Below are 27,520 nucleotides of genomic sequence, written 5' to 3'. Positions count from 1 at the left end.
CTGGATAAAGTATTCTTGGCTGGGAATTTTTCTCACTCAGAATTTTAAATATATCGTGCCACTGCCTTCTTGCCTCCATGGTGGCTGCTGAGTAGTCACTACTTAGTCTTATGCTGTTTCCTTTGTATGTGGTGAATTGCTTTTCTCTTGCTGCTTTCAGAACTTGCTCCTTCTCTTCTGTGTTTGACAGTGTGATCAGTATATGTCTCGGAGTGGGTTTATTTGGATTTATTCTATTTGGAGTTCGCTGAGCATTTATGATTTGTGTATTTATGTTGTTTAGAAGATTTGGGAAGTTTTCCCCAACAATTTCTTTGAATACTCTTCCTAGACCTTTACCCTTTTCTTCCCCTTCTGGGACACCAATGAGTCTTATATTTGGACGTTTCATATGATCTATCATATCCCTGAGGTCCATTTCGATTTTTTTCAATTTTTTTCCCCATTCTTTCTTTTATGCTTTCATTTTCCATTCTGTCATCTTCCAGGTCACTGATTCGTTGTTCAGCTTCCTCTAGTCTTGTACTATGAGTGTCCAGAATCTTTTTAATTTGGTCAACAGTTTCTTTAATTTCCATAAGATCATCCATTTTTTTATTTAGTCTTGCAATGTCTTCTTTATGCTCTTCTAGGGTCTTCTTGATTTCCTTTGTCTCCTGTACTATGGTCTCATTGTTCATCTTTAGTGCTTTGAGTAGCTGCTCTAGGTGCTGTGTCTCTTCGGATCTTTTGATTTGGGTGCTTGGGCTTGGGTTATCCATATCGTCTGGTTTTTTCATATGCTTTATAATTTTCTGTTGTTTTTGGCCTCGTGGCATTTGTTGAACTTGATAGGGTTCTTTTAGGATTTGTAGACCAACTGAAGTCCTTATCTCTAATTTATCAGATCTACAGCTTCGTGGAGTACACTTTCTCTAACTAACCAGCAGGTGGCGTCCACGAGCCACCTGTTCTCCACAAGCCAGTTCTCCCCTGCTTAGCCTTTTTGGTGAGTGGGGGAGTGAGTCTTGTGGGGTCCAATTGGTGTACCAAGCTTGCGTGTGTAGTTGGTGTTGCGTGCCCTGTATATGGGGCGTGTTTCTGGGCAGTCAGGGGGTGGATGGCTCTAACAATCAAATCTACCTGGTGATCCTAGAGTTTTAAAGCTGCTGCAATAGTCTAATCCTTCAGTTCAGTCCTGCCACAGTGTGTCTCTGCCACTGACCCACAAGTCCTTGGTATTGGCGTATGGCTCCTGAGACTTGCAAGTGGGCCCCTCTTCCAGGCCGTGCACCCCGGGTCCTCTGTTGAGGGATGACTGTGCTATGTCACAGGTGAGTGCCATCCCCCCAGGGCAGTTCTGGGCTGCTGGGCTGTGTAGGGAGGCTCCCAGTCTGCTGAAATGATGGCTGAATGGGGCTTTGTTAATTCACACTGCTCCACCTTCCCAACTCTGGGACAATCAGCTGAGGTTGCAGGGAAGGCTAATGTCCACGCCCAGTTTTGTGGTGTGTGCCTGTTATTTGAAGCACTTCCTTCACACTGGGTTGTCTGGGGCAGCTCTGGGCTATGGGGCTGGCGATGGGCAGGAGTGTTTCCTGTCCACCAGGATGGTGGCTGTGAGCGGACACCCCCCTTTTCTTGGGAAGTTGTGGTGTTTAGTGAATTTTCTCAGCCACTGGATTATTGCCTTTTGTCTCAGAGCTCTCTTAGTTCTGCTCTTGACTTGACGTGCCCAAATTGCAATTCTTTGAAGCTTTCTGTATTGGGCTTCTTAGAGTAATTGTTTTAGAAAAAGAGAAAAGGATTTAAAAAAAAAAAAAAAAAAAAAAAAGGGCCCTCCTCAGAGATCTAATGGGTTATTGAAATGCTAATAGACAAAGCAACCAGGGCCATTAAGGAAAGGTCCACAGGGCAGAGAGATCAGCTTTTCTTCGGGATTTGCATATGCGCCTCAAGGCCTGAGCTCCGCCCTTCCCCTTTCTGTGTTCACCAGAACTCCAAAAATCCTCTGCTTTTATTTTGGAGTTTTTCGTGTTATTTTTTTTTTTTTCTATGCCTGTCTCCTCTCCGCTGGGCTGGCAGCTCTCAGATTCTCTGGTGTCTGGTCTCAGTCTGTCTATGGTTGGAGTATGGATCAGTAGAATGAGTTTCCGATAAGGGCTACCACTGCAGTTCTCCCTTCTCCTTCCCGGAGCTGGCAGCTCCTCCTCCCACGGGACTGAGCCTGGCAGGGAGGGGCACGGGTCCCCTGGCCGCAAAAACTTACAGATTTCGCTGATCTCAGCAGTTCGACATTTTCATGAGTGTTGTATGAAGTATGCCCAAAGACAGATTGCTCTGTGGTGTCCAGTCCACGCAGTTCCTGGCTTTCTACCTACTTTCCTGGAGGAGTAACTAAAACTTGCAGCTCACCAGTCTGCCATCTTGCCCCGCCTCCGAAGGCACTATTTTGAGTGAAATAAGACAGACACATAAGGACAAATATTGCAGGGTCTCACTGTTATGAACTAATTATATGTAAACTCATAGACATGAAATGTAAGTTATCAGGATATAGAATGAGGCTAAAGAATGGTGAGTGGTTGCTTATCATGAGCAGAATGTTCAACTAGGGTGAACTTAAACATTTGGAAATGGACAGAAGTGATGGTAGCATGTTGTGAAAATAACTAACAGTGCTTAATGGTGTGTGAATGTGGTGTTAAGGGGAAGCTCAGAGTCATGTATGTCACCAGAAGGAAAGTTAGAGGTTAAAAGATGGGGATGTATAAAACAGTGAATCTTGTGGTGGACAATGTCTGTGATTAACTTACAAATATTAGAAGTCTTTCTCATGAATTAGAACAAATGTATGACACTATAACTAGAAGTTAATAATAGAGGGGCATATAGGAAAAAAACATACCTATTGCAAGCTATATACTACAGTTAGTAGTATTTTAACATTCTTTCTTTAACAGTAACAAATGTACTATACCAAAACTATGAATCAATAATGGAGGGAGGGTGGTTAGAGTTATGGGAGTGTTTGAGTTTCCTTTTTTTTTTTTTTTTTTTTTTTTTTTTTTGTCTTTATTTCTTTTCTGGAGTAATGAAAATGTTCTAAAAATTGAAAAAAAATTAATTGTGGTGATGGATGCACAGCTGTATGATGGTACTATGGGCAATTGATTGTACACTTTGGATCTTTGGATAATTGTATGGTATGTGAACAATCTCAATAAAAATAAATTAAGTAAAAAAAAAAAAGAAGCTACTCGGATGCCTGTTTGCAAACAGAATGGTATGGTGGTTTTAATGGAACGTTAAACTTTAAATGCACCTAAATATGCATCTGAATAATGGTCAAAATAACTGCCTCTTAAGGACCAAACATTTTGCTGCCATTTTTTTTTCTTTCTTTTTCTTTTGTCTTTCTACTTTATATGCCTCTTCCTCTTTCTTTGTGGAAGAAGTGGAAATGTCCTTATATAGACAGTGGTGGTGAATGCTAACTTTGTGATTATACAGGGAAACATTATTTGTTTACTTAAGAAGGAATGTATGGTGCATGACTAAAACCATCTAAAAACATAAACAGAGGGATAAAAGTGCTGGGGAAAAAAAAAGTAAACTAAACCCAAAGAGAGCAGAACGAAGGTAGTAATAAAGATTAGAGCAGAGAGAAATGAAATAAGGGATAAAAAATAATAGAATCAATGAAAACAAAAGTTGGTTCTTTGAAAACATCAAAGAAAACATCAAAGTCTGACAAAGAAAAAAAATAGAAAAGACACAAATAACTAAAATCAGAAAAGGAAAGGTGAATGTTACTACCAACCATACAGAAATAAAAATGATTATGCAGATATTACAAACAATTGTACACCATCAAATTAGGTAATCTGAATGAAATTGACAGATTCCTATAGAAACACACAAATTACCTTAACTGACTCATGAAGAAACAGAAGTTTTCAATAGACCAATAACAAGAGATTGGATTAATAATAAACTCCTGACAAAGAAAAGTCCAAGACCAGAAGGCTACCATTCTATCAAACATTCAAAGTAGAATTAGCATCAGACCTTCTCAAACTCTTCCAAAAATTGAAGAAGAGGTAGTACGTCCTAACTCATTCTGTGCAGCCAGCATCACCCTAATACCAAAGTCAGATAAAGATATCACTAGAAAAGGAAATTGCAGACCAATATCCCTTTGGAATAGATGCAAAAATATTCAACTAAATACTAGCAAATACAATCCAACAGCACATGGAAAGAATTATACGCCATGACCAAGTGTGATTTATTCCAGGAATGTGGTTCAACATACGAAATTTATCATGGGAAGGTGGTTCAACATAAGAAAATCAATAAATGGGATATATCACTTTAGTAGAATGAAGGGAAAAAAAAACACATAATCATTTCAATTGACACAGAAAGGGCATTTGACCAAATCCAGTACCCTTTCATGATAAAAACACTCAGGAAATGAGGAATAGAAAAGAAATTCCTCATCATGATAAAGGGCATATATGAAAAACCCACAGCTAACATCATACTCAGTGGTAAAAGACTACAAACTTTTTTTCTAAAATCAGGATCAAGATATGGTTGTCTGTTCTAACCACTGTTATTCAACATTGTGCTGGAAGTTCTAGCAAGAGAGCAATTCAGCAAGAAAAAGAAATAAGACACCCAAACTGGGAAGGAAGAACTAAATCTATCCCTATCCACAGATGACATGATCCTACATAAAGAAAATCCAGAAGAATATACAAGAAAACTTCGAGAGCTAATAAATGAATTCAGCAAAGTGGCAGGGTACAAGATTGTGATGGTAAAGTTCATGTGTCAACTTGGTCAGATAATGGTGCCCAGGTGTCTGGTAAAGCAAGCACTGGCCTCACTGTTACTGCAAGGACACTTGTGGTTGGTTAATAAACCAGAAGCTGGTTTACTAATTCGTCAGTCAATTGACTGCACTCATGACTGATTACATCAATGAAGGGTGTGTCTTCCTCAACGAGAGAATTCTATCAGCTGGATTTAATCCAATCAGTTGAAAACTTTTAAGGGAGAAAGAGAGAGAACTTTCACTTCTTCAGCTAGCAAGCATCTCCTGAGTTCATCGAACACCTTCATTGGAATTGCCAGTTTGCTGCCTGCCTTATGGAATTCTGACTCATGCATCCCTGCAGTTGCATGAGACACTTTTATAAAATCTTATATTTACAGATATCTCTTGTTGGTTCTGTTTCCCTAGAGAACCCCAACTAATACAAAGATCAACATGCAAAAGCTAGCTGTGTTTCTTATACAACAGCAATGAATAATCTGAAAAGGAAATCAAGAAATCAGTTCCATTTACAAAAGTAATTAAAAGAATGAAATATCTAGGAAAAATTTAACAGAGATGTAAAAAGACTTGTACACAGAAAACTACAATATATTGCTAAAACAAATTAAAGATGGCCTACGTAAATAGAAAGATATCCCATGTCTTGATATTATCAAGATGTCAGTACTACCTAAACAGATTTAGATTCAATGCAATCTCCATCAAAATTCCAACAGCCATCTTTGCAGAATGGAAAAGCCCATTCAAATGCATATGGAAGGGCAAGTGGCCCCAAACATCCAAGACCATCTTGAAAAAGAAGACCAAAGTTAGAGGATTCACACTTCCCAATTTCAAAGCTTATTGCAAAAATACAGTAATCAAAAATGTGTGGTACTGGCAGAAGGACAGACATAAAGACCAATGGAAATAAACTCACAAGTCAGTGGCCAATTGATTTTTTTTAATTGTAATAGCATTTTATTTAACCCATATTCCAAAATATTATGTCTACCTGTATCCAATATAAAATTATTAATGAGGTATTTTACATTCCTTTTTGTTGTACTGAGTCTTCAAAATCCAGGATGCATTTTGCTCTTTTTTTGTTTCATTTTTTTTATACTTTTACAGACAAACATTCCCCCTTCTCCCCTTCCCTCATCTCCTGGTATCTTCTAATCTACTTTCTATCTTTGCAAATTTGCCTTTTCTTGTCATCTCTTATAGGTGATATCATACAATATTTGCCCTTATGTGCCTTATTTCACTGAGGATAATGTTTTCATGGTTCTTTGTTAAAGAATGTCTCATAGCTTTCTTGTGGCTGAAGAATATTCCATTTGAGTATGGAGCACATGTTGTTTATCCTTTCATTTATTGATGGTCACTTGGGTTGTTTCAACCTCTTGGCTGTCGTGAATAATGCTGCTATAAACATTGATGTTTGAGACCCTGCATTACAATTTGCTAGAGCTGCCATTATGCAAAATACCAGAAATGGATTGGCTTTTATAAAGGGGAATTATTGGCTCAAAAATTTACAGTTATGAGGCCATAAAAGTGTCCAAACTAAGGCATCAACAAGAGGATACCTTCACTGAAGAAAGGCCAATGGCGTTCGGAACACTTCTGTCAGCTGGGCAGGCATGTGACTGGCGTCTGCTGATCCTTTATTCCAGGGTTCTGGTTTTCAGCTTCTCTCTCTCAGCTCCTGTGTGTCCTTAGTTTCTCCAGGGCAAACTCTGGGCTAGCATCTCCAAATGTCTTCAAGCATCTCTAAGCATCAGCAAACATCTCTCCAAAAGTCCCTCTCAGCTGCTCTGAGTTCCTTCTGTCTGTGAGCTCTTTGATAGGACTCCAGTGATTTAATTAAGACCCACCCTGGATGGGCAGGGTCCATATCTCCATGGAAATAACTAAATCAAAGGTCTTACCCACAGGTGAGATTAATCAAAAAGATTAATGTCTGCCCTCACAATATTGCATTTAAGAATATGGTTTTGTGGGGGACATAATATATCCAAACCGGCACACCCCGTTTCACTTTCTTTGGGTATATACCTAGACATAGAATTGTCAAATAATATGTTAATTCTATATTTAACTTTTTGAGGAACTGATATGACCAGCTGATTTTTGACAAGGGTGCCAAGTCCACTCACTGGGGAAAGAACAGTCTCTTCAACAAATCATGTGAGGAAAAAGGATATCCACATGCAAAAAAATGAAAGTGGACCCCTTTATCACACTATAAAAAAATTAACTCAAAATAGATAAATTGGATTTAATCAGAGACAAAAAAAATTTTTTGTCCATCTAAGGACATTATCAAGAAAGTGAAAAGACAACCCAGAGAATGGGAGAAAATATTTGGAAACCATCTCCAATAAGGGTATAATATGGAGAATATATAAAGAACTCCTACAATTCAACAACAAAAAGACAACCCAATTAAAAATGAGCAAAGAACTTAAATAGACATTTCTCAAAAAACATATGCAAATGGCTAATAAGCACGTAAAAAGATGCTCAACATCATTCACTGTTAGGGAATTGCAAATTACAACCATAATGAGCTACCATTTCACACCCAATAGGATGACGATTATTCAAAAAAAGTAAGTAACAGAAAATAACAAAAAAGTAAGTAACAGAAAAAGTAAATAACAGAAAAGTGTTGGAGAGGTTGTAGAGAAATAGAAACACTCACTCTTGGTAGGAATATAAAATGGTGCAGCCACTATAACAAACGGTTTGGCAGTTCCTCAGAAAGTTAAACATAGAATTACCTCATGATCTGGCAATCTCACTTCTAGGTATAGACCCCAAAGAAGTGAAAGCAGGGACTCAAACAGATATTTGTACACCAATGTTCATAGGCATTATTCACAACAGCCAAAACATGGAAGCCACCCGTGTCCACTGACAAATGAATGGACAAATAAAATGTGGTCTATCCACACAATGGAATATTATTTGGCCGTAAAGAGGAATGAGGTTCTGTGCATGCGACAACATGGGTGAAACTTCAAAACGTCATGAGGAATGAAATAAGCCAGACAAAAAAGGACAAATACTGTATGATTCCACTTATATAAAATATCTAGAAAAGGCAAATCCATAGAGACAGAAAGTAGATTAGAATTTACCAGGGGCTAGGGGGAGGAGGAATGAGGAGTTAGTTACTGCTTAATGGGTGCAGAGTTTCTGTCTGGGGTAGAGGAAAAGCTTTGGTAATGGATGGTGGTGATAGTAGCAAAACATTGTGAATATAATTAATGCCAGTGAATTGTACACACTATAGTGGTTAAAATGGGAAATTCTGTGTTATATGTATAATCCTAAAATTTAAAAAAAAAAATGAGAAGGTATTGCCCATTGTACAGATGGGATGACTGAGGCCGAGAGAGGTTCCATGACTTTACCCATGTCACATCACAGGCCACTGGGAGGCAGGGCTGACTTGGATCAAAGGCTGCCTCTGCTCCACCCCCAGAAACAGGGACAAACAGAGTCCGTAGGATAAACTAAAACTTGGAATCCACAGAAGGCTAATGGCCCAACTTAGAGCACACTTCCCTGTGCCTCTGGGAGGGCCTGCCCACTTTAGTGGGTTCCCTCCCCCTTCCAGGCAGCACTGTTTATTGTCTGGGAGAACAAAGAGCCCTGTTCGGCCAGGGTGCAGGGCAGGATGGCTGAGCCCGGGTGACCGGAAGAGGAGGGGAGGTCTCAGCTGGAGGGGCCTTGCCATGGGCAGAAGCCTGATCTTGCACTTCCTCTCCTCTGAGTCTAGCGAAATCTCCAAGTTTGAAGACACTCTGCAGCATTACAAAACCTACAGGGATTTCCTGTACAAGCTGACACCCAAGGAGTGGTTCGAAGAACGGGAGAAGAAGCGCTTGGCTCTCAAAGAGGCCATGGAGGCTGCCCAGACCCCCAGAGAGAGCTCTGTGGTCTCCACCCCAGGGAACAAAGGTAGCAGAAAAGAGAGGGTGGGTCCCCAGGGGCAGAACCTGCCAGGGACCCTCCTAGACCCCATGCCCAAATGGCAGGAGCCTTGGAGGGGCCCAGGACAATGGTTGAGCCACCCCTCCATAAGCCCGACTCTGAGGCTCTTTGGGCAAAGGGCAGGTGTCCCGGCCCCTCAGCCACCCAAGTGCTGAAGCTCAACCCTAAACGGGACCAACATGGGGAAGCTAGAGCTGCTGGACAACTCAAATCCTGGGGCTTTCCTTCCGAGACCCGCTCTGCTGCTGAGGCCAACAAACCTCCCACAGATGGCCTGGGAGGACGGGGGCCTGGTTGCAGCCAAGGTCATCTAGGATTTCTCTTTTGCTTCCTATAGGACCAGTGGCCAGGAGCAAGATGAGCTCCCCATGGGTCAGAGGTACGTGGCAGCCCGAGGCTGGAGGAGCACCCCACATCCCAGCTGGGGCCCATGGAAACTATCCCTCTGCTTCCTCCAGAGGGGCAGGGCTCCAAGAAACTGCCAAAGTTTCCCCAGTCAACACGGTTGGGGCAGACCGTGTCAAGCAGCGGCAGCTTCCAGCAGAACAGCTATCCCAGTGTGTCCAGCGATCTGGAGTCCAAACAGTGAGTGGGCTTTGTCGGCCATTGAGGGGGCCGGGGAGCAGTGGGGAGCCCCTAGAGAGGCCAGGCTGGGACCCAGCCCAGGGACACCAAGTGCAGGGTCCAGCCTCCCACAGTGTATGTGTCTAACTGAAACCCTGAAATCAAGATGTTTTATAAACAAAGTAAACTTAATCCTGGGGTAGTACCTGCAAAATATGTGCCCTGTGCGAACCCACTGCAGCCTTGGGGAAAGGCTGGCCCAAGAGGCCAGAGCTTGATATTTTTTCAACACAAGCTGACAATCTAGATTTTTATGTAAAATTACCCAGAATTTTAAAATGTCTTTATTGTGCTAATATATATATATATATATATATATATATATATAGCACCAAATTTGCCATTTTAAGTATTTTTAAGTGTACAATTCAGTGACATTAATCACATTTACAGTGTTGTGCTACCATCACCACTATCCATCACCAAAACTTTTCCATCACCCCAAATACAAACTGTAACCATTAAACAATCACAACCTATTTTCCCCTCCTCTGGCTCCTGGTAACTTCTACTTTCTGCCTATATGAATTTACTTATTCTAATTGTTTCAAGTACAATCACACAACATTTTTCCTTTAGTGTCAGGCTTATTTTACTTTGTATTATGTCTTCAAGTTTAATCCATGCTGTAGTTGTAGCATGTTGCAGAACTTCGTTCCTTTTTAGGAATGAATAATTTTCCACTGTATAGACATACCACATTTTGTTTAACCATCTGTTGGTGGACACTGGGGTTGTTTTCACCTTTTGGCAATTGTGAATAATGCCACTATGAACCCAGGTGTGCAGATACCTGTTTAAGATCCTGCTGTCCATCCCTTTGGGTATATACTTTGAAGTGGGGTTGCCGGATCATGTGGTGCTTCTGGGACTGATTTCCACAGCAGCTGCACTGTTTAGTTTAGTTTAGTTTTGATTTGCATATGGGTGGATTTGCCAGTCTTCCTCTGTGGCATCTGATTTTACATCATGATTCGAAAGACCATCCTTTCTCTAGCTTTAAAGGATGTTTGCTGCTTGCTCACAGTCTTCCTCTGCCCCTCAAATCCTTCTCCTCTGGGGGTTTGAGTGCCCTTGACTGTGGCCTGTTCACCACCGTGGCCTCATGGTGCTGCAGGGGTGATACTCACGTAATGTGGTAGACATGGCAAGGGTGGCCCCATTGGGGTGCTGGCCCTGACGAATGGCTGCAGCCTCGAATAGACAGCAGACATTTGCCTGTGGAATATTGGGGTTGCTGCCAGGGGCTGGCCTGCCTCGTGGGGTCTGGACCCTCTTCGGCTGGGGGGGGTTGGGTGGGACTGGAGAGCAGGGTGAGGTGCAGATGGCTGGTAGGCATTGGGGGAGCCTCAGGGGATGGGGTGTTTGGGCAGTCAAGGTGGGTCTGTCTGTCGACCAAACGGAATCGTTTAGTGCGCATTCCAGCTGAAAGTCACCTCATTCTGGGGTCTACTTTCCATGTCAGCAATTCTGGGTCCATGGGTCCACGCCACCTTTGCCATCCACTTCCTGGGACTGCCTCGAACCTCCTGGCCATCTCCCAGAATTCCTTCTGCAGCCCCACCTGATGTCCCACACAGACCCTTTGCTCTGCAGCCATGAAGAGTGACAACCCCCCTGCTGGCCTCCCTCCCTGGACAGCTCATGCTGAAGGGCCTCACACTCACTGCTGTTCTTACACCACCCCCCACCCCCACTGCCTGCCATCCCTCCTTGCTGCTCCAGTTCAGCTGCCCCCAAACTCCAGCTCCTCCTGGAAGGCCACCACCAGGCACATGGCCGCCACAGGCCCTGAAGCAGAGTGCAGCAATGAAGAGTGTGCACTCTGCAGCCAGAGTCCTGATCCCATGTCCAACTCTGCATTCTGTGCCTCGGCTTCCTCTTCTACTACATAGGGAGAAGCCGAGAGCTCATCTGATCACTGTGAGCAACAAGTGAGCTCGTCCATGGAGGGTGCTTTAAATAGTGTGTACAAACCACTGTAACTAGTGCTGGATTCGTGGCTATCCCAGACCTCCGATTCCCTCGAACCTCCAACTGTGCCGTCGTCTTCTTCCTCATGCACTCAATCTCACGTTTCATCTTCCACAGAAAATGGAAGCATCTCACCAGAACTCTCACAACCTCCGGGCCACACATCTGCTTTAGGCCTGAAGATATTCCCTTAGTATTTCTTCTAAAGTGGGTCTGCTAGCAAAAATTATCTCAGATTGTGTTTATTAGTGAAAGTCCTGATTTCACCTTCATTTTTTGAAAGATAGCTTTGCTGGATGTAGGATTGTTGGTTGGCAGTCTTTTGTTTCTCCTTGTACACTTTGAATATGTTTTCCCACTGCTCCTGGCATCCACTGTTTCTGCTGAGAAGTCAGTTGTTAGTCTTATTGGGGTTCGCTTGTAAGTGACACATCATTTTTCTCTTCCCACTTTCAAGATTTTCTCCTTGTCTTTGAGTATTAGCATTTTTACTATTATGTGCCTGTTTGTGGGTCTCTTTGTGTTTATACTATGTCTATTCCAGTGATGACAAATCTTTGTCCCCTCCATGATGGAAGAGGTCCAATGTAATCAACCGTCATCAGGTGGCAAGCTGGTCCTCCCAGGGAATGGTTTCATATCAGGGATTCAGTGTTGGTTTCTGTGGTTAGGCAGAGCCTCTGAATATTAGGCACTCAGCAGGAGCAGTAGCCAGGTCAGCCTTAGCAAGGAGAAGTCCATGTTGTAGAGCCCATGCATAGCATCCATTGCTGCCTCCATGGCCACTTTGCTTATGGGGTGGCTGAGGAAAGATGCTGACTGACATTCACAGAGTGTATCAGTGTGTCCAATTATTGAGTCTGCTCTGCAGTGGATGCCCTTTGGTGAACACAAATATCTTCACAGTCTGTGCCCATTCTGAAAGGTCCATCCACATACTTCTTACCCAAATTTCCTTGTTATCATTCTTCCAATCTTGTTCCTTTCAATTCCCTGACCATCCAGCTATTTAGATAGCATGCTCTGAAACTAGGGCCAAAGGCAGTTAAATAGGGCCTTCCCTGAGTTCCTGGGAGACAAGTTCCCAGAGAACAGGGCTCTGTGCCAGAGTGAGGTTGAACAACCCTTTGCTAGAGGGTGTGGCTGGATAGCTAATTGCTAAGAAGATTAGACATGACACATGGAACTGGTCAGCCATCTCAAAGGATGTCAGGATTATAAATACAACTATCCAGGAAGAATCCGTGGAGGATCCTTTTGTCCGATGGCCTGGATCCCCTATAATTGCATGGAAAACTAACAAAGTTTTTGAGAATTTGTATAAGCAGAAGCACTGCCAACCTGGACTGGAAGGGACAGAAATTAGATGAAATGAAGAAAGAATGACTTCAGTGGTAGAGCTGTAGAAGCAGAGGTCTGGACCAAAAAGATATCCTCAGCCCAAAGAGAGGAACTTCTGCCCTGGTGTTTGGAGCCATGGGCCATCTGCCATGGATTTCAGGTCAAGGGCTGCCACACCACTCTGGGACTCAGAGACAGTGGGGGCATGTGCCCTGAGTTTGGGGAGAACATGGCTACTGCCCCAGTGCTTGGAATAGGTGGGGCCCAGAGGACAAAGCATCGATCCACAGATGACTCTCAGACCTTGGAATCTAATCGAGTTTGCCCTGCAGGGTTTTGGACTTACTTGGGACCTGTGACCACTGTATTCCTTCCAGTTTCTCCCTTCTGAATGGAAATGTCTATCCTATGCCTGTCCTACCATCATGTTTTGGAAGGAGATAGTTTGTTTTCTAGGTTTCGCAGATCCACAAACAGAAGAATTTTGCCCCAGGACAAACCATTCCCCTTACTGATTTTGATGAGAGTTGTTATGGCTTTGGGGGTGTTGGGATGGGATAAATGTATTTTGCATATGGGAAGAACATGCCTTTTGGTGGTCCAATGGGGAGAGAGACCGTGACTGATTGCATTATGTTCCCCCACAAAGACATGTTTTGGAACTTCCATTTCTTGAGCATTAAACTGGAACTCACAGCCCCATCAGAAGGTGGTTGCAAGGATCAGAGGTAACATATGGGATGTGCCTGGCCCAATGTTGCTGCCACTGATGGTGGTCAGTCTTCTCACCAAGGCAGGGAAAATGATGCTTACAGATTAAACCATGGAAGGATTAAAGCTACTTTGGAAATTGGTAAAGGCCAGGTCCTCATCCAGTCCAAGAAGCATCAGTTTGGGACGTGGGAGGTTGGAAGTGGAGAACAAATAAGAGAAACTATTCCCTCTGCCTAGATTGCCTCTTACCCTTGGAGCACTCACCATCCAGGCCCCGCATGTTGGGAGAATCTTTGAGAGTGGAGGTTTGGAATCACACCATGCTGGGTTTGAATCCTGGCTCTTCCATCTTTTACTCATGTGCCCAGAGCCACTGAGTACAGTTGGGCAGGTTGTGGACTGCACAAGGGCACTCAGCTGAGAAGGTGAGTGGGGGCTGAAGTCCAGCCCATGCTCTACCCATCTAGCCAGGCACCCTCACCCAATCTGCATCCACCTGGAAAGGGGCTTTTCAGAAGGACACCTTATGGGCTAGCAGGGTCCCACAGGAGAACTTGGGCAAGTTGCCCACATCTCTGACCATTCCTTGTAAAAAGAGTACAAATACATGGCTGGTCTGCATTTGTGAATTCGACTACTCACTTATTTATTCATGACCCCAAAAGCAATACTCACAGCATTTCCATGGTCATTCATGGACATGTGCAAAACACGAAAAAATTTGAGTCATCTGATGCGCAACGTTCCCACTTGAGGTCAAACAAGGCAATGCTCTGCCTTCTTGTTTCAGCTCTCATACTGCCAACAAGTGACCTTTTCGTGGTCTATTTAGTGCTCCAGTTTTTTCATGTTTTTGTGCTTTCTGTGGGTGATTTCATAGTTTAAAGTGGCCCCCAAGAGTAGCACCAAAGTGCTGTCTAGTGTTCCTAAGTGTAAGAAGGCTGTGATGTGTCTTTCAGTGAAAATACAAGTGCTGGATAAGCTTCCTTCAGGCTTATCTAATATAGTAATAAACTAATAGTAATATCAATATTACTAAATCAGTCATACATATTAAATAGGGCATCTTTAAACAGAAGCACACATAAAACAAGTTTATGTATTGACCAGTTGATGAAAACATTGGGGCCAGAGTCATGCAGGAACTTAACCCTGTATTTCCCCTAGAGGCAATGATTCAGTATTCGCTAATTCAGTGTTGGCAACTACTTTATAGAACCTAACTGCTGTGAATAATGTGAATCAGCTGTCTGCACAGGTGAGGCATGGACCACAAGTTTGGAGAGTGGTTTAGTTATCACCATGCCCCCTTTCTCCAGGAAGCCCTCCTTGATTCCCTCCCTTGGAGCCTTACACTGATTACCTCTATGGGATTCTTTGTCCCCACTTCAGTCTCATTGCCCCAGAGGAGGGTAAGGGACTGGAGTGTCATGCAGCCTGGGCCTGCACCCTCCAGCCCATGGACAGTCCTGAGGGAATGCCCATCCCAGGTTCCTGGGGGCTTGTCTTGCCAACAAGGTCTTGGTGTCCTCCTTGGTAGAACAAGAACCAAGAGCCACACTTGGAAAGAACCCTGAAAAGACACAGCTCCACCAGCTGGGGAGCTGCCTGTGTGCAAATGAGCAAGGGTGTTTGGGCCTCTGGGTGGGTTCAGCCCGGACTGCCCTCCTCAACACCTCACCCCACCCCTACCCCCACCCCCGGCCAGCAGAACCTGCACATTCAGAGGCCCAGGCTGGAGCAGGCAAAGGGGAGATAGGATTTAAGCTGGTTTGGAAATCAAGTCAAGGTTGGTCCTCATTCAGTGGGAAAAGCATCTAGCTGCCCTCCGTCCCCGGGTGACTTCCAGGGCCCAGTCAGCAGCTAAGAGCTTGGTGCACAGGCAGCATTTCTGAGCCCGTCTCTGGGCTAGCTCAGGACACAGCAGCAAGCACCACCGTCCCTAATCACAAGAGGCCATCAGGACCCAGGCTGGGGAAGTGGCAGGAAAGCCATCTTAAGATGGCTCGCCAAGCCCTGCCACTATCCTAAAGGGGAACAGCAGGTACAAAGGCCCTGAGGCAGGGTTGGGTACCTCGAGGGACAGAAAGAAAGCTGGTAAGGCAGGGATCAGAGTGATCAAGTCTGGGAGGGGGAGATGAGGGCTGGGAGGTAGCAGGGGCCAGATAAGGGGGAGCCGTTAGCCCCAGAAAGGAGGTCAAGTTTTAGTCCAACTCCAATGAAAAGTCATTCTGGAGGTGGGGCGTGAGATGAGCTGATTGAAATTTTGAAAATATCCCTCCAGCTGGTGTGACAGCTGGGGGTCCCGTGAGGAGGCGCTGTTGTCTGGGGAACTCGTGGGCGTGCGCGCAGGGGTGAGGGGAAATGGGGGAGAGGGGAAGGGGCAAGAAGCCGGTGGGCTCTTGCTGCGCTCCTCACCTCCGATCGGCAATCTCGGGCGCAAAGTCTGAGCGGGCTGACCCTTTGCGCGCACGCGCCGGCCTCCCCATTCTCCCGCGCGGTGGGTCCGTGGCCTGCCCCTGACCCCCGCCGTTTCTTCTCCGCAGGTCGAGCAGTGCCTTCCTCTTTGCAGCAGAGGACCCAGACAGCGACGGCGAGGTGCGGTGGCTCCAGACCTCGGCGGGGGCAGGGGCTCCCGGGCGCGGGCCCCCTCCTGGCCCTGCGGACAGGCGCTCTGATTGCAGGAGGTGGAGCTGTACTTCAAGGAGCCCCAGCAGCTCCTGGACATCTTTACGCAGCTGGAGGAGCAGAACCTCTCCCTGATCCAGAACACGCAGGAGATGGATGAGACCTTGGAGGAACTGAGCGTCACCCTGAAAAACACCCAGAACCGCATGTAGGTCCGGCCCCCTGGGCTCTGCTACTGTCTGCAGAGAAGCCTGAAGCTGGGCTTCCCAGCCACTGGGCGCAGGGTGTGGAATTCCCCAACCTCCGCTCTGTGTGAAGCCTTGCAGACCTGGCCCTGGGGAGATGGAGTGTCCTCTGGGGCAGGGGAGCTGGGGGTGGCCCAGGACCAGGGTGGCAGCCACACGGGGCTGGTCCTGACCACGCCCTGCAACAGTCTGTGGCCTGAGCACAGCATCTCCAGGACCTTCCCACCCAAACCCCTTTCTGCTGACACCAGGCTTCTGGAAGGCAGGTGAGGCCCCTTCTGGGGTGGGGGCAGGAGCAGGTCTGGTGGGGGAGCAGGAGGCGGCAGAGGGCAGGATGAGTCAGGGTGGTCAGATGAGCATGCTGGGACCCTGTGGGGCTAGGACAGAGGTGGATGGACCATCTGGCCTGAGCTGGAAAGGCCTTGCTGGAGGAGGGGAGGCTTACCAGCTTGTCCAGTATGGCAAGGCCTCCAGGGCCCTGGAGTTGGGCAGAAGATCAGTCAGGCCAAAGGGGCTGCGGGTGAAGGGAGGCTGCTGCCCAGCCCTGACCTGGAGCCCAGGGCTGTTAGGATGTGCCTCCTACCGGTGTGGTCACTGGCCATCCCCAGTCCACCACCTGGCTCAGGAGAGTGGGTGGGGCAGGGCCAGGCCAGACCACCAGGTGAGAGGCGTTTTGGGAGCAGAGCACTTACTGAGCATCTCTTGTGGGTCAGGCCGGGTTCTGGGTCATCCAAGAGATCTGACTTCTAGATGCTGACATGTGCTATAAGGAAAAGAATGGTTATGTGAGAGGGAGACTGGAGTAGAGGAGTGACCGCAGATGGAGTGGGCAGGGAAGTCTTCCAGGAGAAGGCGTCATTTGAACCAAGAATGTATGGAAGGCCAGGAAGGAAGGTAGCCACATGAAGACCTGAGGCAGAGGGTGCAGCCAGTGCAAAGGCCCTGAGGTGGGAACCAGCCCGATGGCTTCGAGGCCCCATGGGTGAGCCATACTCCTGCACCTGCGTCCCGTTGGCCCATGTCTTGCCCAGCATGGCCAGGAGGCTCCAGAATGATGCAGAGCCATCAGCTCTCAGACGAGGTTTCATTTCCCAGAAAGCTGGGGGGTGACAGAGAGAGAGATGAGCTGGGAGCGGCAGGCAGCCTCCCAGTTTCCCAGAGAACCTGGCGAGAGTAGAGGCCCAGCCGCTGACACACAGACTTACCTACATGCTCACACACAGACACATTCACCCACACACACTCACATCCACTCACACACATGCTCACACTCATCCACATGCACTCACATTCAAACACAGATTCACATTCACTTACACACTCACACACAAAATCCTCTCAGAGCAGAATCCTGGAGGTACTGTCCCACAGTTGGTCTTCAGCAGGTCAAGCTACCTCGAAAGCTGAGAGCACCAATACTTTATTTCCAGGGGAGTCACAGCCCATGTGCATTTAACTTCTGTGAACTCAACCACACCTTCTCAGCAAAAAACAAAATGCAACATTTAAACATTGTGAAGGAGCAATTTGTTCCAAAATTGGAAGGAGTGGCTGTGTCAGAGACACTGTAGAAAAAAAAAAATACTGCAATAACCATCAAAGTAGAATTATTCATAATAGCCAAAAATGGAAACAGCCCAAATGTCCATCAGCAGGTGCAAGGATCAACAAAATGTGCTATATCCATGACATGTGCATTTGGTTCTAATTGCTGCTGAAGCAAATTAGTAGCAACTGAGTGGCTGAAAACGGAACAAATTTATTATCTCAAAGTCTTGGAGGTCAGACGTCTGTCGTGAGCTTTAGAGGGCTAAAATCAAGGTGTTGGCAGGGCTGAGTTCCTTTCTGGAGGGTCCCAGGGAGAATCCATTTCCTCACCTTCTCCACCTTCTGGAGGCTGCCTGCGTTCCCTGGTTCTCTTCCATCTGCAAAGAAGCAATGGCCAGTTGAGTGTTTCTCATGTGCATCACTTTGACTCACTCTCCTGCTTCCCTCTTTCAGTTAAAAGGAAATTTGTGATTATATTGGGCCCACCCCCACATAATCCAGGAAAACCTCCCCACCTCAAACTCAACATTAGCCAGTTTAATTCTTAATTCTATCTGCAACCTTAGCACACCCCCACCCCTTGCCATGTAATGTAACATATTCAAAAGTTCTGTTGATTACAATCTGGACGTATTGGGGGCAGCATTACACACCATGAACTGCTACTCAGCAATAAAAAGGAACAAATTATTAACACATGGGACCACACGGGTGAACCTTGCAGGCATCATGCTGATGGAGAGAAACCGGACACAAAAGGATACATACTATATCATTAATTTGAATTTCAATAACCAGCTTTATTAGTTATCTACTGCTGCATAACAAATTACTCCCAAATTTAGCAGCTTAAAATCATACATGTGCTTTTATCATCTCATGATTTCTGCAGATCAGGACTCCAGGCACAGTTTCACCAGGGTCCTCTGCCTTGGGGCTTCTCACAGATGCCGTCAGGTTTTACCTGGGCTATGGTTTCATCTCAAGGCCCTCCTGGCGGAGGACCCACTTTCAAGTTCACTCCTGTGGTTGTTGGTAGGATTCAGCTCCTCGAGGGTTGTTGGATGGTTGACCAGGGGCCATCCTCAGTCCCTTGCCTCGTGGGTGTCTCCATCAGGGCACTTTGCTTCATCAAAGTGTGCAAACCAAGAAGACAATAGACTCTGCAAGCAAGATGGAAGTCGCACTCTTTTGTGTCCTTATCACAGACATGACACCCATCCCCTGTTCTGTTGGTTATAAGCAAGTCACTGGGTTTGGCCCACACTCAAGGGGAAGGGATTAACAAGAGGCAAGGATCTTGGGTGCAGTCTTAGACGTCTGCCTTCCACCTGGGCAAAACTAACCTGTGGTAAGATCCTTGGCTGCCCATGGCTGGGAATGGGGAGGGAGTTAACTGCAAAGATACTTGAGAAAATGTGGGGGGTGATGTTCCGTATCTTCATTGTGTTGATGCTTACACAGGTGTATAAACTTGTCAAAACTCATCGAAATGTGTAATATAAAAGGGTGCATTTTATCATATGTAAATTATACCTCTATACCAAAATATACAAGGGCAATGATTGTGGATTGGATCATGTGCCCCACAAAGACCTGTTTAAGTCCTAACCTGCCAGTCCCCTGGGTGTAAGACCACTTGTAAATAGGATCTTTGAAGATCCTATGAACATGAGAGCAAACTAAATGAGGCTGGACCTTAATCCAATATGACCATAGTCCTTAATTTGGACACAGTTGTAGGAGTAAGGAGGGGACAAAAGAGACAGGTGGCCATGTGACAGAGGCACCGATTGAGTTATGGATTGCAGGCCAGTCACTGCCAGAGTGCTACCTTGATTTTGGGCTTTTAGCCTCCAGAACTGTGAGCCAATAAATTCCTGGTGTTTAACCCAACCAGTCTGTGGTATTGCTATAGCAGTGCTGGCAAAGTGAGACAGTGAATTTAGGACTTTTTAAGGTTGACTTTGCACACTGACTTCAGGAGCCTTAGGGTTTGAGGGTAACTCAGCTCTCCCATCTTCTTAGACTAGAGGACAGAGCATCATTTATTCTCCGTCAGGGCCAGGACTAGTGGGAGACAAGTGAGGTGCCCAAGGCACAAAATTCAAAAAGGTATGTACATGACGTGAGAGTGACTGCTTCCTCATATGCTATGCCCTGGGCACCTCACTTGCCTCCCTCTGGTCCCAGCCCTGTTCTCTGCCTACGCTGCCGGGATTCTGTTGAGATGCTCCTTGCCCAGTCCCTTCTAGCAGGGAGCAAGGAGAAACCAGACCCAGGAAGATGGAACCTTGGACATAGAAGAGAATACAAGTATCACAGAACATGGTTGAGGTAAGCTACAGAGGTTGAACACAAGTTAGTTCCATGCTTTCTGGAAGCCAGAGAGAACATGCAGGTCATGGGCTATGCATTGCTCATGAACCAACGTGAGGAAGATGACCAGAGGAGTTCGAATGAGGTGGAAACCTGAATGTGGGCATCTGACCGTGGGACAAAGAAATGAAAAAGAGAAACAAATCCTGCGGCCCTTCCTGGAAACCATGCAAAGCTAGTTGGATTCCACCAGGAAGGGATAAGTCAACACATGTTTCAGAAATTGAGCAGGATGGAATTCAGCAGAGCCCCCAGATAACCCATAGCTCCAAGGGGCCAGGGCTGGAGGTGAGGGTCAGCTTTGTGGCAGTCAGAGGCCACCACATTCTCAATGCCAATTCTGGGCCACCAATGAGGCAACACAACCAGCAGAAGTCACCTCACTGCACCAAACTTGAGCAGAGGGCAAGGCACTCGGTTGGTTGAGTCTTGGGCAGACACATTAGGCACCTGCTACCCACAGTCACCAGCCACCTGGAGACACGAAATCCCATGACTCAGGGGATAACCATCCTGCAACATCAGCTACCAGCCCAGGCTCCATCCTGACACCCAATTAAAAGGGCACTGTTCATCTTAAGCCCTGTTACTGGACTGGTGTGGACTTCCAGCTCTAAGGACGAGCAAACACAGACATCACGGAGGACACCACAAAATGTATTCAATAAGGGGACAAACTGGTGACATCAAAGCAAGTGTTTTCCTATGATATGGATACTGCAGTAATTGGGAGAAAATTTCCTAATTCCTCTTCTCCACAGTTGTAGCATCCATGTCACCAGAGAAATCCATCTGGGAACAGGAAGACCCATCGGTATGGGGAGCGGGAGGAGTGGTTAAGAACGAGAGGAAGATGGAAACAGCAGGCAATCAGGTCAGCCGGGTTGACAATGACAAACTGGGGATACCTCCCAGAACTCAAAGGGAAAGGAAAAATAAATGAACATGATGCAGAAACGTAAGTGTACGAGAGGTGTGTGTGAGGAATTCCAGGAGTCAAAGACCGAACCGATGGAAGAGAAGCAAAGACTAACGATTCAGTGGATATAAACCTTCCTGAACTGCCAAGAAGGGTAACAGCATGTGCTCCAGGCTTGCATTCAGACACACTCCAGGGAAAGTTTAGAATAAGTAGGAAAACCCCACAACTGTCAAAGCAGATGAGAAAAACAAACCTCTAAAGGAAACAAAAATTACATATACCTCACCTGCTTCCCCCAGAATCTGAAGTGTTAGGATCTAGTATTGCTCGTTTTGTTTTGTTTTGTTTTTTTACTTGTTTCTGCAGATGTTTTTGCAGGAATATGATAAATCTTCTGTTCAGCTTGGTCTTTTGAATGACCATTATTAATGTTTGATTGTGCTTGCTGCTTTTCTCAAATGCCTTTTCTGCATCAATTAAGATGATATTTTTTTTCTTTCTATTAATGCAGTCTGTTACACTGATTGATTTTCTTATGTTAAAACACCCTTACATTCCTGGGATAAATCCTGCTTGGTCATGGTGTATAATCCTTTTAATATGCCATTAGAATCAATTTGATAATATTTGGTTGAGGATTTTTTCATCTATATTAATAAGCGATATTGTTCTGTAACTTTTTCTTTTCTTGTGATGTCTCTATCTGGATCAGGGTAATGCTGTCCCCATATAAATAGATAGGATGTGTTCTCTCTTCTTTAATATTTTGAAAAGAAGGATTGGTGCTAATTCTTTGAATGGGAAATTCATCAATGATCACAGTCATCTGGTCTTGGAATTTCTTTGTTGGGAGGTTTTTGATTACTGATTCCATCTCTTTACTTTTTATAGGTCTGTTGAGCTTTCCTATTTCTTCTTGAGCCTGTTTAAGTAACGTGTGTGTTTCTAGGAAGTTTTCCATTTCATCTAGAGTAATTTCCTGACATGTAATTGCTCATAGTATTCTTTTATGTTCCTTTTTATTTCTGTAAGGTTGGTACTAATGTCCCCACTTACATTCCTGATTTTAGTTATTTGCATATCCTCTTTTCTTTGTCAGTCTAGCTAAAGGTTTAACAATTTTGATTTTCTCAAAAAACAAAGTTTTGGTTTTGTTGATCCTTTTGGTTTTTTCTATTCTCTATTTCAATTATATCTGCTCTAATCTTTATTACTCCCTAAGTATTTACTAATTTCCTTTGTGATTTCTTTGATTGATTGGTTTTTTAAGGTTGGCTGTTTAATTTCCACATATTTGTAAATTGTTCTGTGCTCCTTCTGCTATTGACTTCTAGTTGCATTCTATTGTATTCTATTTCATACTTTGTTCTATTTCAGTCTTTTAAATGTATTGAGTCTTGTTTTGTGACCTAACATATGTCTGTCCTGTAGAAGAGTCCATGTGTACTTGAAAAGAATGTGTAATTTGCTCTCAAATGGTATTGTGTTCTATATATGTCTGTGGGTCTGTCGTGTTATTCAAGTTCTCTACTTCCTTTTGCTCTTATGTCTAGATGTTCTATCCATCTAGATAAGTGGTGTTTTGAAGTCTCTAGCTATTATTGTAGAACTATGTCACCCTTCAATTCTGTCAATGTTTGTTTCATATATTTGGGGGTTCTGTTATTTGGTGCCTGTTTTAGTTTGCTAAAGCTGATGAAATGCAATTTACCAGAAATGGGTTGGCTTTTACAATGGGGATTTATTAGCTTACAAGTTTCCAGTGTTCTTAGGCCGTGAAAACCTCCAAATCAAGGCATCAACAGGTGGTGCTTTCTCCCTGAACACTGGCTGCCAGCAGTCCTCAGCTCCTCTGTCACATGTCCAGGCACTTGGCAACATCTGCTGGTCTCTCCCTTCTCCCCTAGGTTTAGATGCTTGCAGCTTTTGGCTTCCATGGCTTCCATTCTCAGCTTTTCCAGGACTTTTTTCTGTATGTTCTCTCTTTTATCCTCTTCAAAAGGACTCCAGTAAAAGGATTAAGGACCACCTTGGGGCATGACAACTGAAATAACCTAATCCAAAGACCCCACCAACAATAGCTTTACATCCAGGAATGGATTAGCTTTAAGTACATGATTTTCTGGGATCTGTAAAGCCTCCAAACCATCACAGTGCCTATATCTTTATAATTTTTTATCTTCTTAATGAATTGACACTTTTATCAATATATAATGTCCTTCTTTGTCTCTCATTTTTTATTTAAAGTCTGTTTTGTCTAATTTTAATATGCTCTCTCTTGGTTACTATTTACATGGAATTTTTTCCCATCCTTTCAGTTTCAACCTATTTGTGTCTTTGGAATTAATGTAAATTGTATATATAGTTGGTTTATACTTTTTGATACATTCTACAAATCTCTGTCTTTTAAATGAAAAGTTTAAACCATTTACATTTAAAGTAATTACTGATAAGGCATGACTTACTTCTGCTGTTTTGCTATTTGTCTTTTGTATGTCTTATGCCTTTTTCTCCCTCATTTCCTCCGTTACTACTTTTGTGTTTAGTTGACCTTTTGTACTGAACCATTTTGATTCCCTTCTCATTTCCTTTTCTGCATTTATTTTTAGATATTTTCCCTGTGGCTAACATGGGGATTATATTTAACATTCTAAATCTGTACAGTCTAGTTTGATTTGATACCAGCTCAACTTCAATAGTATCATACACAGTCTCTCATTCTATACCTCTCTGATCCCCTCCCCTTATGTTGTTCTTGTCAAAAATTATATATTTATACATTGTTGTGACCCATAACATAGGTTTGTATTTATTTTTTATGCATTTGTGTTTTAAATCATGTAAGATAAAAAGTGGAGTTACAAAGCAAAAATACAATGATCCTGGCACTTATATTTACCTGGGTATTTATGTTTAGTGGAGATCTTCATTTCTTCTTTATAAAGCTTTGAGTTACTGTTTAGTGTCCTTTCCTTTCAATCTGAAGGACTTTTAGCATTTCTTTAGGGCAGATGTAGTGGTAACAAACTCCTTCAGCTTTTGTTTGTCTGGGAATGTCTTGATTTCTTCCTCATTTTTGAAGAAGAGTTTTGCCAGACATATAATTGCTTGTTGACAGGGCCTTTTTATCTCCCAGAACTTTAAATATGTCATTCCACTGAATTCTTGCCTCCATGGTTTCTGATGAGAAATTGGCTGTTAATCTTATTGACCATCCCTTGGATGTGATGAGTTACTTCTATTTTGCTGCTTTCAGGATATTCTCTCTCTGTCTTAGTATTCAACAGTTTGATTATAATGTGTTTTCAGTGTGCATCTCTGAGTTTATCCTCTCTGGAGTTGGTCAAGCTTTTTGAATGTATATATTCATGTCTTTTGACAAACTTTGGAAGTTTTTAGCCATTATTTCTTCAAACATTCTTTCTGCTCCCTTCTCTTTCTCTCTTCCATCTAGAACTCCTATAATGTGCATGTTGTTACAATTGATTGTTTCCTATATGGCCCTTTGGCTGTGTTCACATTTCTTCATTCTTTTTTCTTTCTGCTCTTCAGACTAGATAATTTCAAATGTCCTGTCTTCAGGTTTTCTGATTCTTCTGCTTGTTCAAATCTCCTGTTGAATTCCTCTATTAAATTTTTTATTTCAGCTGTTGTAGTTTTCACTTCCAGAATGTCTGTTTGACAGCTGTTTATAATTTTTATCTCTTTATTGAAATTCTTTCTGTTCATAATTTGTTTTCTTGATTGCCTTTCATTCTACGTCCATGTTTTCTTTTAGCTCCTTGAGCATATTTAAGAGAGTTGACTTAATGTCTTTGATTAGCAATACCAATGTCTGTATTACCTCAGAGATAATTTCTGTCACTATATTTTGATCATCTGAATGGGCTATCCTTTTCTGTTTCTTTGTATGCCTTGCAATTGCCTGTTAAAATTTGGACATAGGAATATTATAGTATGTCAACTCAGGAAATCAGATCTTCCACACCTGCAAGGTTTGTTTTTTAATTGTTGAAGATGGTACTAGTCTATTTGTTTAGTGAATTTTCCAAACTATTTTTTTTTTTTGTAAACACTGTACTCCTTGTTGTGTGTGGTCACTGATGCCTCTGTTTCTTTAGCTTGTAGCTATGGTTATGACAGAGATTTCCATGAATTCTAGGAGCAGAAAAACAGAAAGACAACTACTCCAGTTTTTGCAGATTGACTATCTCCTTCAAGTGCTTGGCCAAGGCTACATTGAGCCTAGAGACCAATGTGAGGTGAAAAGTCAGGGTCTTCTTGGGTGTTTTCTGAGCATGTGTTTTTCCCTGGCCATATGTATGGCTTTCCAAATCCCTGCATATGCACAGATGCTCTGAAATCCCAAGGATGCTCTCCCCAGGTGCTCTATTGTAGGTCTCAACCATAATCTTTCACCCCAGGTGGCTGTGATTTGACCATTCTCTTACAGTGTTTTCACAGTAATGCCTGTCACTTCTTTACCCCAAGAGAGTTATAGGACTGGTGAAACCAAGATAAGTGCCTTGGATCAGTCTTTTAGGTAGCCACTAGATGGGTTGGAACAGACATCTGTACACACTAATTTTTGGATAAGGTGTGCTCTGCTCCTCCAGGACCACAGAGGAAGCATGGTTTGCTGCCTTACAGGCAGCTCCTGAGCCGGGGAAAGGGTGGGCTGAGGGCTAATCAAAGTGTCAGAAAGCTTTCCAACATTTTTAAGATGACTTGTTCTTTATTCAGAGCTTGCTTAGTTTGCTGTAGACCTTTGACTGTTTTCCAGAATTCTGCGAAAATTGATTCTGGATAGTTTTGCTTGTTGTTGTTACTGTTTGTGTTTGTTTTTTGATGTTTCTTTTGGGGGCTGGAATCTGGAGCTTCAAACTCCACCAATTTGCTGATGTCTTCCTAAATCTATTTTAATCTATAAATTCCCTCTCCATCAATTTTTTTTTAACCCACTTAGAGATTATTTGTTGAAGAAATCAGGTTATGTTTCCTGTATCAAAGGAAACTTTAGTATGCCTTCAAATCCCCTGGAAATCTTGTAAAAATGAAGTTATGATTCAAAAGGTCTGGGGCAAGGCCTGAGACTCACGTTTATGACAGAATTTCAGGTGATACTCATACTGCTGGGCCAAGGACCACACTTTAGCATTTTCATGGCTTTGTCATTTCTCTGTATTTCTTATAAATTGGTGGTTGGACCTAGTTTGAGGAGCAAAGATTGTGACCCAAGAATTTTAGATTTAAAGATAACTGGAAGAAAAAGAACTTTTTCCCCCCAATCACCCAGAGAAGAGATAAAGAGAGAGAGCAAATGAAACATAGTCCATATAATAAAATGCTAAAGAACAAAAGGCAGAAGCATAAAAACAGTAATGGCTGTAAGATCAAATTACCAGTTATGGCACTCAAAGTGAATGAGTTAAAGACCCCTGTTCTGGTTTGCTAATGCTGCCAGAATGCAAAACACCAGAAATGGATTGGCTTTTATAAAGGGGGTTTATTTGGTTACACAGTTACAGTCTTAAGGCCATAAAGTGTCCAAGGTAAGGCATCAACAATCGGGTATTTTCACTGGAGGATGGCCAGTGGCATCCAGAAAACCTCCGTTAGCTGGGAAGGCAGGTGGCTGGCATCTGCTTGCTCCCAGGTTGTGTTTCAAAATGGCGTTCTCCAAAATGTCAGTGTCACCTTCCAATGGCTGTCTTCAAAATGTGTCTATCAGCTGCAGCTACTCTCTCAGCTCCTGTGCCTTCTTCAAGTGTCCCTCTTGGCTGTAGCAAGCTCTCTCCTTCTGTCTGAGCTTATATAGTGCTACAGTAAACTAATCAAGGCCCATGCTGAATGGGCGGGGCCACACCTCCATGGAAATTGTCCAATCAGTGTCATCACCCACAGTTGGGTGGGTTGCATCTCCATGGAAACATTCAATCAAAGAATTATTATCTAATCAACACTAATACGTATGCCTACACAAGATTGCATCAAAGAATAATGGCATTTTGGGGGATATAATACATTCAAACTAGCACAACCCCTATTTTAAAATGGGTTAAAAACAGAGTGCAGTGATACATTGTTTACAAGAAGTACCATGAAACCAAAATGTGTTTACGTCTTGTAGATGAATCTGTGGGGTCCAAGGGGAAGTAAGGCCTGGCCCCATAGATGTTCATCATTGATTTCCCAGTTGAGTCACACGTGCTGCCACCAGCACCCAGGCACGAAGTAGCTTTGTGTTTGAACAGCCGTGGCCCCTTTAGCTATCCACCAGCCCGGTATAACTGGCCAGACCAGCTCGGCCCCTGCTCCCACTTACAG

The 27,520-nt window shown here is 43.9% G+C and overlaps 1 protein-coding gene across 1 annotated transcript in view; it reads left to right on the top strand.

The window, feature by feature from the left end:
* The window catches only part of CFAP100 (cilia and flagella associated protein 100), a 94,056-nt gene that overhangs the window by 59,192 nt on the left and 7,344 nt on the right, over positions 1 to 27,520 (top strand). Inside the window, exons 9-13 of the mRNA XM_037803536.1 lie at positions 8,604 to 8,785; positions 9,156 to 9,197; positions 9,277 to 9,403; positions 16,018 to 16,069; positions 16,156 to 16,307. Of these exons, the coding sequence (XP_037659464.1) occupies positions 8,604 to 8,785; positions 9,156 to 9,197; positions 9,277 to 9,403; positions 16,018 to 16,069; positions 16,156 to 16,307 (555 nt within the window). The remainder of the gene's footprint in view (positions 1 to 8,603; positions 8,786 to 9,155; positions 9,198 to 9,276; positions 9,404 to 16,017; positions 16,070 to 16,155; positions 16,308 to 27,520) is intronic.

This window comes from Choloepus didactylus, chromosome 1 (assembly GCF_015220235.1).
Source record: "Choloepus didactylus isolate mChoDid1 chromosome 1, mChoDid1.pri, whole genome shotgun sequence".
NCBI classification, from domain to species: Eukaryota; Metazoa; Chordata; class Mammalia; order Pilosa; family Megalonychidae; genus Choloepus; species Choloepus didactylus.
This window is presented reverse-complemented; position numbering and strand designations above follow the sequence as displayed.